We start from the raw sequence: 16,534 nt of genomic DNA, 5'->3' as shown, positions 1-16,534 counted from the left end.
AGGAGTGGTTTCAGGGATGAAAGGAGAGATATAAGGTGGTGTCGATGTATAATTAACCAAATTCCACTCATCTTGTTGTCATTAGGGTATATGGTGAAATTTTGTAACAACTCAATGACATATGGTGAATTTGAATATTTTCATGAGTATATGGTGAATAAATAAAAAAACTCAGGACTATGTGGTGAAAAAATCGCATTAATAATCTATTCATCGAGATGGATCAAATAAGACCCAACATGATTATGTTATATCCTATATATTAAGAGTAATTTAGAAGATTCTCTCACATTATAAATAGTGTCAAAATTACAATCGAGAAGTATTAGAAGGGGCCAAGGGAGTATAAGGTAGGGACTGAACTTTTTGATGTGAAATTCACATACTCTCAAAAGACAAATATGAGCTAGAATTAGGTTAGGTTGAAAATAGGCCAAATGTTTTGTCAAAAAAAAAAAAAAAAAAAAAAAAAAAGATTATAGGCCAAATGTAAAGAAAAAGTTGTTAATAGTGGGAATCAAAAACCGTTAATCAAATTGAAACTCCAATTTCTCTCTAATGTGGGGATGTGGGCCCCACCACCCGGTAACCCGTAAGTCTCCTCCCACCGTCCATCCGCCAATTTCACCACTCGGTGCCCCTTCCACTTCCCAAAACAAACAACTCCTAAAGGGTAAAACAGTAAATTCACCCTCCTACCAGGCTACCACAACCCTTATAATTCAAAGGTCCATTAAAATTCAACTAGTCACGTGCCAAAACACACGTGACACTCACACATTCCTCCCTCTCACAATCCACGTCATCAAAAGTGGGACCCAATTCCCCTCCCCTTTGGCGCGCTTGCAATTTCGTCCTACGTGTCACCCTCGTAAATAACCCAACACTCAAGGGTAAAACAGTAAAAACAGTTGGAAGTAGAGAAACACTAAAACAACTTTCAGTTCATAACAGACAGAGGCAGCAAACAGCAACACACAACAAAAAAAAAAAAAACAAACTTAAAAACTCAACTGAAGAACAACAAACATTAACAACAACTTCAACAAACAAAACCCAGAAAATACGGGAAAACCTATGCATTTATCCTACGATTAATCAAACTACACTTCAATGGATGAAACTCAGGTAATCTTACTCTTATGTTCCCTCAATTTCTCCGAACAAAATTCCCTTTTATTTTTTTAATTTTAAAATTCATCAACCACTTTTATAAACAGTGTATTCAGTTCTTCCAACTACCTTTTTATTTTTATTTTTTTGGAATTTGGGAGATTTTGATGATTTTTTAGATTAATTCAATGGATTTAAGAAATGGGTATTGATTAATTTTCAAAATAAATTTGAAATTTTTGTGGTTTTTTTTTTGTCATTTTTTTTGATTAATTTTGTAGAAAATGACGGCGTTGAAGAAGGCATATGCGGAGATTATACTGAATACAGCAAAGGAAGCGGCGGCGAGGATAATGGCATCAGAGAGAAAATCACAACAATTTCATCACGATCTTACTTGTACTAAAGAGGAAGCTCTTCGTCTTTTACTCCGTCAAAAACAAACTATGGATGCTAAAGTAATGTGGTTTTTGAATGTTTCGATTTTTTCATTGGATATGTTTATGTTTTCTTTTCTTTGTTGGGTGTCAAATCTTAGTTTATGTGTGTTTTCATTTTTGGTTGATTGTGTTAAATTTAGGGTCTTGAGTTTGTATTGACGGATATGAAGTTGTGTGTCAATTGGGAAATAAGGGGTAGTGGAATAAGTGGATTGTGATTTTCTAGTAGGTATTGAAATCGACAAATCGTGTTGTGATTGGAGAGGTTTCGGGTTGGATGATCTGTTTATGATGTTTTGTTGGCAATTTTGGGATCATTCTGAAATCTGATGTATTGTTGATTGTTCTGCTGGCAGCTGCCCTGTTGGTGTTAATTTCTGCTTTGGTTTCGAGGATACTATTGAAGATCGCCTTACACCGTGTGTATGTGTGATCCTCGGCTTTGTTTTTTGTTTCATTGTACTTGTGAAGTGTGGTCAGTTTTGTGGGAATGTGCTTTTGTTTAATTTACTGGGAGGTGATTTTCTTCTGTGTTTGTTTCGAGAAAAGCTTTGAATGTGAATATTTTTTTTGGTGTTCTACCCGGTTCACCCCTTGGGCTAATCCAGATTCGGATCAGTTCTGGGTGGTTAGGTTCCAGTCCCCTCCCAATTGTTATTGCGGGGGATTGAACACAGGTCCTCCCTACCAAGTGTAGTCCCAATCACCACTACACCAACATCCAATTGGTTTTGAATGTGAATATTAATTGCCTGTTAATCATGTTTGATTACAGGGTCAAGTGTTCAACTGTTTTATCAGTGCAAGATTTGTGTTTCTAATCATTGCATTTATTCGTTTTTTAGTTGAAAGTTGAACGATCATAGTTTCTGATAAGTCATGTTTATCACTATGAGTATGCTATAATATTTTAGTACGAAGTCTAAATATTTTGGCTTTGGTTATGTCAAAGTTGTCAAAGTTTAATAGTGAATTTCATCCGACTAAGATGTATATATGTATCTAATTTTAAGATTGTAGCTGATTTTTTAATCCCAAATTCCCAATTAAGCTAAGCATGATTCTATTGAGTCTTATCTTATTATCAATATATATACAAGCTCTCTTACAGCATTGCAACTTTGCAAGTGCTTACTTGCACTGTTACTAAGCAAGTGATCAATGCAGAGATTTTTCATCTTTATCTTGACTTCTTCTGCTAGCTCTCAAAACACTTTACGTGTTACATATATTGATAATGTGATTAAACTTGTATAATAATTTCTGCATCTTGGAAAGAAGTTACTATATCTCTGATATTATAAAGGGGTTAAGCATGTGGATTGGAAACTTGATTGATTGCCTTCGGTTTATTGTCAGATAAATGAAGCGGAGATGAAATCCTTAAACCAACAAAGAAGAATAGAAGAGCTAGAAGCTCAGCTTCAAGAAGCTGAGGATATAGTGAGTAACCTTAGAGTAGAGCTGAATGAGGCGCATATGAAGTTGGAGGAAGTGGAAAATAACCAAACAAAGAATTCACCAAATACGACCGAAAGGGCTCACAGTGAAGAAGCAACAGAACAGCCTGATAACGGGCTATCTGAAGCTGTCTCTGTCGCACAAACTAATTCGTTGGACGTATCAGCAAATGGGCGTAATGTTTCAAAAAATTCTTTAGAGGAATTTGGTTTTTCTAGTGATCCTGTTGTTCCTTCAATAATTATGAGAAGCAAAAAACCTGAGCTATATAGAAACGGCTGCACGCAAAGAATACGTGCGTATGAAGGGAGTCTTGTAAATGGCCATTTTTCTCTGTCTGGAGAGTCGGATGATTTGAAAAATGAGAAAGCTATAAGAGAAGTTAAAGAAAGTGACGGGATGTACATGGCTCCCGTAGTTGCTGATACTACATTTTCTTCAGGGAAGAAACCTTTCGACAATCAAGGAGTAAAACATGTGGACAGAGGTAGTAGCTTTGTACAAGAATTGAAATCACGCTGTCGTGGAAGAAAAAGAGCTGTTAGACACAGAAGACGATATGCTTCCACGCTTAACACTATTCCTCATTTGGCCAATGAAACCTTTTCCAATCTTTCAAACTCTCAACCTTGCTTAACTGGTGATGAACATAAGGAAACACTCCCACGCTCACCGTCAATATTGCAATCAAGTGTTTCTGAGATGGGAATATTGTCAGAACAGGTAGCAACTGCCCGAGCTGATGAAACTGAGGTTCATGCAGCTGTGGCAAATGAAGATACAGATATAGCTAGTAGTTTGGAATTGATTAAGCAGCAAAGTGGTTCTGGGGATTGCTTAAATGTTTCGAGTTCAAAACAAGATCTTAAAAGTAGTAGCATGCTACAAGCATTAAAACCACGCTGTCTTGGCAGAAAACGAGCTGTTAGATGTAGTAGGAGAAGAGATCTTTCTGCATTTAGCGTTGTTCCTCTTCTAGCCAACGGAACACTTTCCAGTTTTTCAAACTCTCAACCATGCTTAGCTAGTTCCCATGACTTGCATGAAACTAATGATGGATCTGATGATATAGATAAGAATACACTCTCAAACTCATCTTCAATATTACAGTCTAGTGTTTCCGAGATATCAGAACATGTACCAACTACCCGAGGTGATGATACTGAGGTTTGCGTAGATGTGGTGACTGAAGAAACAGATGTAGCTGCTAGTTTGAATTTGATTAAGCAGCAAAGTGGTTCTGGGGATTGCTTAAATATTTCGAGTTCAAAACAAGATCTTGAGATGAGTAACTCTTCTTCAGTAAACCTCAATTCTACGCTGCTGGAAGCTGGTAATGTTTTCTCTAGTCCCCCACCAAAAGATAGGGTTCTTAAGTATACTTTCCAGAGAAAACGGAAGAAGGAGTCCGTAAGTGGTGATTATAGCAGTTTGCACCAGGAGAGTCCTTTGAAAAGAATTATGGTAAAGAGGCAGGATGGTGATCTTGAGCCCCCAAAATCTAGTGACACGTCTGAATCATCGCGAGATAGTCGAAGGATGGCACAAGTGGCACGCCAGGTTGGTATTTGTCTCTCAAATATATGAAGTTCTATTTTCCATGATTTGGCAAGCTTAATATTTTGGAATTACTTTTGATTGTTTTCACAGAACTCCATTAAAATCTAGTTGATCTTGTGGGCTGGCTCGTTTAGTGCTGATATGTGACAGTGCCTGCATCATTGTAGCTACCTTTTAAAATGATATAATTATAAATGAATAGATAAATAAGAGGCATGCTAAGCTATAACAATGAACTCGAGTTACCATAAATTATTTGTTGACGTTTGAGTGATGTTGAATGTTAAGAAAGTTGATTTCCTCTAATGATGTCCATTTTTTAGCCTAAGGTATACGTTGAGTGGATGATACGATCTCTTAGGCCTTTCTTTGTTTATAGAATAGATGCACATACATAGAGGAAACATATATACTATGCGCAGGGCTGCTGCTTATTCATTTCATGTATCTTAATTTGTTAGTCATCCTGCGCAATTTGTAGAGAGATAATTGATCTTGTTATTAGGTTTCAAAGAGATTAATCTTCCGACTACATGAGGTTATTGCTCAGTCTATATTGCATTTTAAGCTTTATCTCTTCGTGCATAATAAATTTGGCATATTCAGATTTAAGAAGCGTTAAGTCTTTGGATGCGCTTAATAGATGCATACATGCAGAACTGCACTTGTTCTCAATGGGATTAAGAGAGACAAAGTTGTGTTTATATCTAGAGTTTTCATGAGTATGCTGCAGAACAATGGAAGATGGAAGATCTGCTCCAATCCAACTGTATATGTATCTTAATGACCAATCTTCGAGCTTATTATATGCTCCAGTTGGGGTAGCTTGAACAATTTTAAGCTCTTTGTCTGTGGCTGGTGTGTTTTCTGATAAGAGAATTTTTTGCACTATGGCTTATCTCTATTGCTTGGTTGGATAGAGATTTAAAATGGGTGTCGAGGATATGAGAAAGACGGATAGGGAGGTACAAAAAAGTACAGGAATATCTGATGCAAGATTTGGGATGGAAAGATTATGTGGGAGGGGGAGAGGTGAAGAGATTAGGGTTAATTTTTCATTGTTTGGAGGTTTGGAAAGATTGGAAAAAGCAGAGAGGAGGGGTTTATTACTTAATTAGAATATTAGGATGGAAGCTTCAAATAATACAACTAACGTATTCTTGACCCCGAGAATGCAATTGGATTAACGTTTTAGGATTTCCCCTGAAATCTGGTATTCATAAGGAGAATGCTAGCAACAAGTGACTAAAAATTCACCCCATACTTTGAGGTCTAATCTTCATAACTTTCCTTATGGTGTGGTGCGAGAAAACTCAATTTTTTTTTTTATTTTTTTTATTTTTTTATGTAGTAATTAGATTACTATTACTCCCTCTGTCCCCAATTGTTTGCCCCAAACCATAAATTCACTTTATTAATGCTTTGGGAAAAAAATGGTGCACATGGGTTGACACAAATATCAATGAGGAGAGAGATAGAGAGAGTGCATGTGAGAAAACATGCCATAAGTAGTATGGTGCAATCTTTTGGGGACAGAGGGAGTATATGGTTAAGTGTTTTATAACTTTTAGGGCTTATGCTAGTCAACTAAGTCTATATAAAGGGACACTTGTGATTCCTATACTCGATTGAATTGTAAGTTAGCGAGATTTAACTTCCTTAGTCGAATTCAGAGTGATACATATACCTTTTAGTGATTTTTATGAGCAATCAAGATTATTAATTGAGTACCTATGTCAGGAGTGATTTAGGAGAATTGAGAACCAATTGAGCAAAGTGTCTTATTGGTGAATATTTTGGGTTAATTCCATATGACCTTTGCCCAACCCATTTGTTATTCATACCATGGAAAATAACCTCCCCCTCTCTCTCTCTCCCTCTCTCTCTCTCTCTCTCTCCTCAACCCCATAAATCAAAAATTAAATTTGCTTGCAGAATAAAACAAATTATTAAGGACAAAATTAGTGGATCTGCTTGAAGATGCATTTCTAATTGGTCATTACTCCATCAGTGATTTGTGTTGCAAACAAAGTTAAGTCACTTTTTTTTTTTTTTTTTTTTTTTTTTTTTTTTTTTTTTGTGTGTGTGTGTGAGGGGAACAAAGTTAGTCACTTGAGAGAGAGAGGACTTAAGTATTTAGAGTTTTAACCCAAATTCATTGGATGGCTACATCAGCTGAAAATATCCAAACACTATTGTCTAGGGGCAAACTATGTGATAACTGTGGTTGTCTCTGTACTCGCGTAACTTTGTATGCATTCTTAGGATTTTTTGCTAATCGTGATTGCTGAATCCTTGGAATGTATCCTAAATTCCTAATATAATCACTAGGTAACTGTTGGGTGGTATGCGTTTGAGATTCTAGTCTGTATGGCTGATCGATACTATCTTATTGTATTTTATTTGGATTCTTGAAATTTCTCATCTGTATGTGCAAACGTATATGTCGGATAAAAACTCATTTATGGATACAACTAGAAGTTTGTTTGGCACTGCTTTTCATTTAGCTCATTTAGGAGGAGCATTCTTTGATGAAGTAGCTGTAATGTTTGTGTCAAACACGTGGCAGTTTCCATTTTGGGACCATGTCATCATTTTTATTACTACCTCCGTTACATATTAGTTGCAATGATTTGACATAAAGTATAGAGAAAAAATGTCTAATCGTTGCAAATAATATGTAACGGAGGTAGTATATTAGCGGTACTATGTAGTTTGAATTATTTCACAAAAGAATCATGAACTTTGGAAAAATAGTGTTAAGATATCATGGTACCTACATGAAATTCAACCTAAAGAAAGATCAGTAAACCATATTGACAATTTTTAATAAGAAAACCAAAATAAACATGTACTAATAAATAATTGTCTATAAGATAAGGTTTTAGTTTTCTGTATCGATAATCTTGGTAGCTCTATTGTTCAAGCAGTAATTATTAAAGTTTTTATGCTACACTAGAAGAGGGAAATGGTAGTAGAGAGAACATCCACCAGAGTTAGTTATAAGAGGGATAATCTAGTAATTGTATGAGACGCTAGTTAGAGTGTTGGAGTAGAGATCAAGTCAGGCAATTGCGAGGAAATGAAAGGAGATAGGTTTTGTATTGCGGGGAATTGAGAAAAGTTTAGAGAGAAATAGTTACCTTGGAGAGCACCAAGCCACTAACCTCTCGAATGTTGGCTATGTTTAATCGGTGACTTCCACCTTGACTATCATTAATACAATCGTGTCATACTAGTTTCCCTTATCTGATATTAAATCTTCTCAAGTCCTCAAAATTTTCTGTTCTAGTAAGAGTAGCTAAGGATCATCCTCATTATTAGCATACATATGGTGCTGAACTGCTCATGTATATTTCACTGGGGTTTGGTTTATATCTAATTAAGTCATGACAGTGACATTTGTCTTTTTCTCGAGATTCATTATGAAGGCTTGCCCTTAATGCAAAAATGGGAACTATGATATTGTGATGTAGTTATTGATTGGTTTAATCTTTAGAAATAGTGCTCATAGGCAATAGTTAATGGCTTTAACATCGAGGCTGGACTTCTGTTATTCTAATGGAAAAACAAAGTAAACTGGCTGTTTAGCTGCTGAATTTGCTAATATAGCTGCTGTTCGTATTACTGCAATTTTGCTTTTATGTCTATATCCTGTGATCCTGTCTATTGGCATTTGGCAAAGGCATCTACCTAAAGAATTTAAGTTGGTAGAGTTGTATGTAAAATTCTGACTTTGAGTTTGTTTTCTATTGATTGCTTCGATGTTTAATTTGGAAGTTGTGGCTTGTTCTCCTTGGTCAATTGAATGTAACTGTCTGTTTGGTTTTACAATGTTTGATGATGATGATGACCTGAGCCTATTATTTATTCAGGACTCTGAATATTGGAGGGATCTCCAACCAAACTCCCCTTGTGACCTATATTGTGTAGATATCCACTGACATGTTCGAAAATTATCTAGTTCGTTGTTGGAATGTTTTGTAGGCTGTAATCCTTTCCATATAGGCGAACAGAAAGAAATCAATTTCCAAAATGATGGAATATTACCTTATATTACTTGTAGGTAGAACTCGACGCCAGGTAGGGAAATCTTGTGAAAAGATAATGTCTTTTTGCAGTTTTGCTAGTAGTAGCCGTAGTAGGAAGGTTACGCAAAAGGTTGCTAGTAATATGCTTTCATAGTTTCATACCTCAATAATTCGATGCAAAAACTTGTTTGATAGTAGTTCCTCGAAAAACATTGTTTAAAAGTATTTTTATACATTATTTTTTTTTTTGGGTTTTTTGGGTTTTATACATTATTTTTTTTTGTATATTATGCTTGTATCTCGTTACAAGAAATAATATTAACCCTTCATGCAGCACTTGTTTGTAATACTATGTAATTACTTTACAGTGAATTTTATGCATTTTCGTGGTTAAAAATCCACAGTTACCACTTTTATCCTGTGAATATAATAACAGTGCTATCTATTGTATTTGCAGCTCATATCGCTGTCTGAGAAGAAGTGGTGGAAGTAGTTAACTAGTTCGTTGCTTGCTGAAAAACCAAAGCCTAAGGTTACGTGAATTTAGATGGAACAACCTTTCAACGTCATTGTTGATGTGAAATTAGCACCTGATTTAACAACCACAGCGGCTGCTGCTTCTATAGAGAGGGATGGAGGGAGCTATAAATTAGCTCAGATTAATTAAGTTTCCGCGTCACATTCAATAAAGTAATGTTCTTATTTGTTATAGCATTTTCCAAATATCTTTGGTTAATACAAAGATGAATCGTTGTCACTTGATTATGTTGAATGTTCTTGACAATTAAGAAGTAATTACTACATATATATAGTCATTGATTTTACTACTACTCTGTATAAGTATGGAGTACAGTATTAGAGTATTTCTTCAAAGATTTATCTTAATTACCTTGCATTGTCAGGTTATCTAAAGCTCTTTCAAGTTGTTTTGATTACTGTTGTAACCTAAACAAATTTGTTTATTAATTAGGGATTTCGTTCTTTAATTAAATTATAAAACTTGTTTCAATTTTTGGGTCTTGAATTAATTGGATATAGTATGCAGAAGCTAACGACCTAATTAAGTCTATTTTCCGACGTTGACCCTTTATTTTTCGGTGTTGACCTAGGTATGCTTGACTTCAAAGTATCCTAATTGTACACCATTTCCCTCCAAATCGCTTACGTATAACCCCATTCTCTCACTTCCTTAAAATGGTAAACTAAGCAAGCAACTAAATAAGCATAAGTAGTACTTCATCTACGTGGTTGACCTTCAGGAGATGGCCGAGGGATACCCCCCCACCCCGAAACCCAAGTGGTGTAGTAAATTTTGCCCTCTTTGCTCTATAATCATAGGACAATTATAATTTTGCCCTCGTTGATAGCAACTAACAAGGCAAACTATAACTCGCCTTCCTTGACTGATTAAAGTCGCCCTCTTTGATCTTTTTTCTTGTAGTGGTGGGGGCCCTCTCCGTATTTTACCGATTAAAAAAAATGTGGTTAATCTTCAAAACCCTTCTATAGAATTGTCAAATATCAGAATTTTCTTCTTTTATTCGTCCTCCAATTTTCTTCTTTAGTCATGATTAAAGTCGTATCATTTCCCACCAAAAGATCAGTCCAACTGTCCAATGATGCTTGAGAACGAAGAGGAACACAAACTAAGTATCACCCAATTCAAGCATTTATAACAATTACTTAGTTTGTGTTTCACCCTTGATCAAGAATCGTAATTACTTATTTTGCTGCACTCGTTGATTCTTTCAAAAATCAACACAAACTATATATTTCGTATATATATCACCCTCCAAAACATGAAGAGGGTTCATAAGCTCATTTCTTTCAGTAAGGACAATGTTTCAAGTAGTTGCATTGATTATACGTAGTATTTGTGTTTTTATGTCTTATAATACATATATATTATATACGAAGTATATTTTATTCTTATTGAAGAACATATTAGATTATAAACAATCGTCATTCTAGATTTCTAGTATAAAAAATAAGGATTTTGTTACTATATATACATGTTATCCTCATGAAAACTTTATTATATATTATTATTATTATTATTATTATTATTATTATTATTATTATTATTATTATTATTATTATTATTATTATAAATTTAAAAACAAACACATTCGTATTAATTGAATTCCTTTGTTATTAGTTGGATTGTAAAAATTCTTGTGCAAAATTATATGTACATATAAATGGATTAACATTATTTTTTTCCTTTCTTATTTCAAGATAAAAGTAAGTTAGTATTATTTTTTTTTTACTATCACGAATATGAATCTTGGTTAAAAGTATTTTTCTAATTAAATCCAATAAAAATTATTATTACTACCATGGTGCATGGATGATCCAATTGTTTTAAAGCATGTGCATGATATTTTAATATAGGGGATTAACTAATAATGTCTGGATTAATTATAATTCATTTTCACGATTATTGCATCAATAATGCATGTAATATCGATTGGCAAAGATTGGAAATCAAGATTTCATACAAGTTGTTACGTTTTCCCCTTGTTTTTCTTAACTTCGAAATTCAATTCTCATATTGAACTCAAACTTATTGCATTGAGCGCGCGCCCGCACATACTTTCCTTTTTACATACACACGTACGGGACTATATGATATAAGAAATTGCATAAAATTATGAACTATAAACGAACATCATATCATATCGAAATACCAAATATGAATTGAAATAATCCATTCAAACGAGTCTACAATAAAATGCAAAAATTCTTGACTACAAAGATAAACTTGACCTTATTACATCACGCTAAATAATTGTCCAAAGAAATCACACAATCAAAGTTTATATGCTTTGATCAATAAAGCTAACCAAGAAAATTAAAAAACATAGATCCAAAAACTACTAGTAACAAACATGGATCTATGATTATTATGCAAATGATCAAGAACATGAATAAACTTGGGAATAATCTTGTAATTGTTTGATTTTCATACCTAAAATACTCTTAATAATAATTCTCATCATACTTTCTTATTAGCTAGCTTATTAGATGAACAGCTTGAATAATCACGTACAATTAAATCTTCAATTCCATGAGATTCTTGACCATCCACTTCGATTATCTTTAAACCTTGGTCTATAGCCCTTGGAGGCGGCGAGTTCGCGACAACTATGCTCAGCAACACTACAAACATCGTAGTAAAGACTACCTAAACACTCAGCCATGGTGAGGTTGTAAGGTTGGACGTGAACGTGATCATTAGCTTCACTGTAGTACTTGTCGAAGTCGGTGTCGAAGAAATAATGAGGGATGCCCGCCATTGTTGTGTTCTTGATTTTATGTGAAATGACTTAATTAAGGAGGAAAGAAATGAATTGAAATGAAGAAGATTACTAGCTAATAGGAATTTTAATACATGAACATTTGGTTATTATAATTATATTATTGCATGGGTATTTATAATATAAGATAGATGGATAGGGTTACTTTTTTAGGTCAACTTATGGCTACAAATTACAATGGTCTAGGTTTAGGAAGGCAAAGAGTATCTTGTTTGATTTAGGATTAATTAGGCCTTTCTTATTTTCACTGAATGGTAAATTAATTAAATGTTAGTATTTGATAATAAGAAATCATATTGTGATGTAGTTTATAATAGTACTATACAAGATTAAAAAAAAAAAAAAAGTAGTATTAGTTAATACTGTATGATTTTTATTTTAAAGAGAAATCAACAAAGATAGTGAAAGTCAAATGTGTGAATACATAGTCTATAAGTCAATGAGAGTCTTTTATATTATCTGGTTATCTTAACACGATTATTAACTCATCAAAAGAGTGTTGTTTGCATTATTGATATGGAGTTGCATTTATTTAGTATATTCCGTATACAATCGCGTATTACATTAATTTCCCTTGTTTAAAGCTAGAATTCGAAAACTATTACATACGAGTACGAGTAGTACTCATATTGTAACGCAAGTAAAAAAAAAATTATTATACACCCGAGTGTGCGTAATGGAGTATGGCTGTATGGACTCAAGGCGACACGGGGACACGGCCCATATTTAGTTTGACCAAAATGAAAACAAAATCAAACAAAATCAAGAAAAATTGTTGTGAAAATAAAGAAGAGATTTTAGAGAGAAATGGGGGCAGCAAGCAAGGTAGGAGACTGGGCATTCAAAGGGTTTACGGCAACACTGGGATTGGCAACCATCTATCTCACCACCACTTTCTCCTTTAATGTTTACAGAGGTCTTTCTTGGCATAACGCCCAATCGGTATTTTTCTCTCTTTATTTTAAACCCTACAATTTTCCCTTTTTTGTAGATTCACTTTCATACCCTTTTCTGCTAATTTCTTGTTTTTTTGATTAACATCTTGAATTTTTCTGGGTACCCTTTTAATTTGGATATAGTAGTTCAGCAATTTGAGTTTTGATTTTATGTAATGTTGCCATGTATCGAAATATCTTTCTTGTTTCTCGATATTTTGATTTTTTTTTTTTCAATTTTAGATTTGGGTAGTTGATTAATTCTTGAATTTTGAGATTAGCTAAGTCATCATGATCGTACGGATTATGAGTTGGTTTTTATTGCCCAATTTGCATAAGAAAGTTGCTTAACTAGTTGTGCAAGACTTTCAGGTTTGTGAAATTGTAACTTGTAAGTTAAGCTCCCGTACTATGTAGAATGACACTTTATTTTGTAAAAATGTTAGTTTTAGGGCTTAATTCCTTTTGCTGAATTGGTTACAGCCTATAATTTAATAATTGGAATAAGGGCTTGTTTATGTGAGGGCAGATCATCAAAAGTGTATCATACAAAGGTCTTTTGCATCTCTTAGGAAGATTTAAGGACTTCGACGCGACCCCCAACCCGCGAATTTGCTCCATTAATTTCCAAGGTTCTATTTACTGCGGAGTGTGGATGAATTTGGTTTTCATAATTATGTACATGGCTGTGCTCTCCTAATTCTTTTGGTCTTTATTGCCAGACCTATGACTTAACTGTGGACTTCGGTTTGTGGATTTACTTTAAATAGGTCTTTTTTTTTTTTTTTTTTTTTTTTGAACTATCTAGGAATCTAGAGTAGAGGCTTGCGGATTTGAAATTAACCGAATATGAGTTTAGTTGATGATTATGATGAATTTGGGCTTAGCCTAGGAGATTGATTTGGCTGTATATATCAAATGGAAAAATCAGCTGTTTTGATTGCATTTTTGTTTGTACCCACTACTCATTGATGGCATTGCAAGTAGTCATCTCTGCAATTAGTTGCACTTAACAAAATACTAGAAGTTAAGCCATGTCTGATTGTTAGAGCTTTGCAAAAGAAAATTTTAAGCGGAGATTTTTCCCTAGACTGCCAGACTGTATTCAACTTAGCTGTGACTAGTAGGAGTGTTAGAAAGAATTCAATCATTTTAATATCAGTAATGCGGCATTTGGCAGCAAGGAATTTCTTTCTTCTGGTATTTGGTTCACAGTTCTTTTTTGGATCAAATGGCATCCTTCCACTTTTAACTGACTAATGGAATTGTGAATTGTGACTTGTTGAGTTTTCTTTATGAATCTTAATAGGTAGAACATAGAAGAGTGTTCAGAGAGTGACTGTTTGCTGTACAATGTTGTTGGTAAAATCTTCGTTATCTGTTCTGGAAAGTTGTGCACATTCACATTAGTTTCTTTTCCAGTGCAACAAATTTTTCCTTGGTCTTTTTTTCCCTTCATGACGACACAGTTAATACAAGTCCTTGCCTTTTCTTGATTGCTGTCCTGGCTATGTGACTCCTCCTTCCTGTTGTTGATTGCTTCGGCAGTGACTGTGTGACATCATTAGTTTTTGGTTTCAACTTCCTTTTATCTCCCTTCTTAACCTCTCTATTTCACTTTTCCATTGTGAAGAGTCATCTGATCTCTCACAAGTTCCAAGTGAAATTTGCAGTTAGTATTCAGATTGTGATTTAAGACCATGTTATGATGTGCATAGCTCTTCTCATTTAGACATGTGAAATCTCTCTTGTTAAATGTATACTACAGATGTTGTGATTGGTATGTCCTTTCAAGTTTTTGGATTAGAGGAATTAAATTCTGAAATTGTGAAAGTGCTTGAGAAAACAACAGTCTACTCTGTTTTTAGTATGGACTGTGGAGTAACTACTATTCACTGGAAAAGCTTTCAGACAGTAGACACTAGACACTAGATGAGTGTTGCATTTCTTGAGAATATTGAGCCCATCCTTGATCATTGTTTTGGAAGATGTCACGATTCACGTTAATCTCTGATTTATTTTTTGCAGAAATTGAGCAAGGAAGAGCAAAATGATCAGAAAAATGCGGCCTGAAATTTTGTAATTTGCCATCACATGCTGAATAAACGCCCTTTTGTTTTATGCAATATTTTTTTTTATATTTTTGATAAAGAATACATGTTAGACAAGTCATATGCACAAATCACAAAAATTACTTGGTAGGAGTCTGAAACTGTGTATTGCAAACTTTGTGCATCATGTATGGCTTCTTTTTGAATGTAATACGATATATTTGCACTGAGAAACTTGATTAGTAAAGCTATGATTTGCAGCTGATTCAGTTTGGTTTACACCATCCAAGTCATGTTTAAATTCCAGGATTGTACAGGTTTAACCAAACACCAACATGCTATTTACAGTCACGGCCTTTTGCTCACAAAGATACCACCATCTTTTTTGCATCCATGATTTATTTGCTTATTTTTATTGGATTTGCTGGTGTTGTAGCGAAGTAGTAAACCTGACTTAAAATGGAAAAAGAATTACGCTATTGTGCTTGTTTGAGTCCAACATTGAGTGAAAAAATTAGAGACAAAAGTTGGTTAACTGTTGTTTTTTCTTTTACTCCGTATGATTTATGACAACTGCGAAAGCAGAATAATCCGTACAACATAAACAATAAGAAAGAAAATACTGGTAGTACTCGTATAGTCGTTTTAGCCATCTCATAACCGTGTTGCACCTGATCTGGTGATCCCTACCTACTTTGGAGACGGTGCAATGCGCAAATTTCGAACCTTCCAATTTGATATCTTGTATTTCCCTTTTTGTATCAATACGATTGTGCTCCCTTTGAAGTGCTTGAACTAGAAGCCCCTTTTGTGTCAAGTACACAGTTGTGTTCCCTTGAAGTGCTTCAACTAAAAGCTCTTAATAACACGCCATGCTTTCTTTATCCCTACAATTTGACAAACAAAGGGATTAAACCCATGCCCATAATAAACACTTTGATCACTAGAACAATTTTATTTTGCTTTATAATTATGCTGCAGAGAATTATTATAACCAAATTTTTATAAAATTTGTCCTCGCCTGACTTCGCCAGTGCCTCTATCGACAACAATGATAGAGTCAATGAAAAGGCCCAACCTATCACTATGCTACCATTTTCTTTTTCCAAGAACCATCAAGTTGAATGATAGTGGAAAACTGTAGAAAATTTGAGCTTTCATCTGGGCAATAATGGTTATGAAATTATATTAATCGTTCGTTTCAATTAATTGGGTTAATACTATTATTGAAACAAGCTTCACATTTCTTTATTCATAAATAAGAGAATTGTTCCACAGTTCCACTATCGTTAGTCGAAAAATCAAGTTTGATTTGCCACCTATACAAAAAAAATATAGTTTTTGAACCATAATAAATTTGAGACCAGTTTCAAATAAGTCATACTGGTGTACAAAACTAAGTTCTCATCAATCTTTAACACGAAAGACATAATCAAATTTGATTCAAGAGAGGTAAAACTGTAAAAGTAAGAACAAATGAATTCAACGGTATACATGTAATATAACCCCGTCCCATTTTAACCCTTTGGAAAATCACCCACTTATAATGTCATATAAGTATATAACCCAACCTGTCTGCACCAAGGAAAAAAAAAAAAAAAAAAACTAATTAGTATAATTTGA

General features: G+C 34.2%; 1 protein-coding gene and 1 long non-coding RNA gene across 3 annotated transcripts; both read left to right on the top strand.

Annotated features, from left to right (window-relative positions):
• Window positions 1-126: 126 nt before the first annotated feature.
• Window positions 127-9,567, top strand: LOC110700481. 2 transcript variants are annotated; one of them, XM_021878026.1, is made up of 4 exons: window positions 127-1,128; window positions 1,395-1,571; window positions 2,913-4,574; window positions 9,063-9,562. In XM_021878026.1, the coding sequence occupies exons 1-4, from the start codon at window positions 1,114-1,116 to the stop codon at window positions 9,096-9,098; spliced, it is 1,890 nt and encodes a 629-aa protein (XP_021733718.1). In that variant the 5' UTR covers window positions 127-1,113; the 3' UTR covers window positions 9,099-9,562. The 2 variants fall into 2 exon arrangements, with proteins under 2 accessions (XP_021733718.1, XP_021733719.1); XM_021878027.1 differs by lacking the exon at window positions 127-1,128 and adding an exon at window positions 1,910-1,976 and having other exon boundaries at window positions 1,469-1,571; window positions 9,063-9,567.
• A 3,093-nt stretch (window positions 9,568-12,660) lies between these two features.
• Window positions 12,661-15,190, top strand: LOC110700480. The gene is made up of 2 exons (XR_002507219.1): window positions 12,661-12,867; window positions 14,889-15,190. It is a non-coding gene; the product is annotated as an uncharacterized LOC110700480 (long non-coding RNA).
• The last annotated feature ends 1,344 nt before the right edge of the window (window positions 15,191-16,534 follow it).

This window comes from Chenopodium quinoa, unplaced genomic scaffold (genome assembly GCF_001683475.1).
Source record: "Chenopodium quinoa cultivar QQ74 unplaced genomic scaffold, ASM168347v1, whole genome shotgun sequence".
Classification (NCBI taxonomy): Eukaryota; Viridiplantae; Streptophyta; class Magnoliopsida; order Caryophyllales; family Amaranthaceae; genus Chenopodium; species Chenopodium quinoa.
This window is presented reverse-complemented; position numbering and strand designations above follow the sequence as displayed.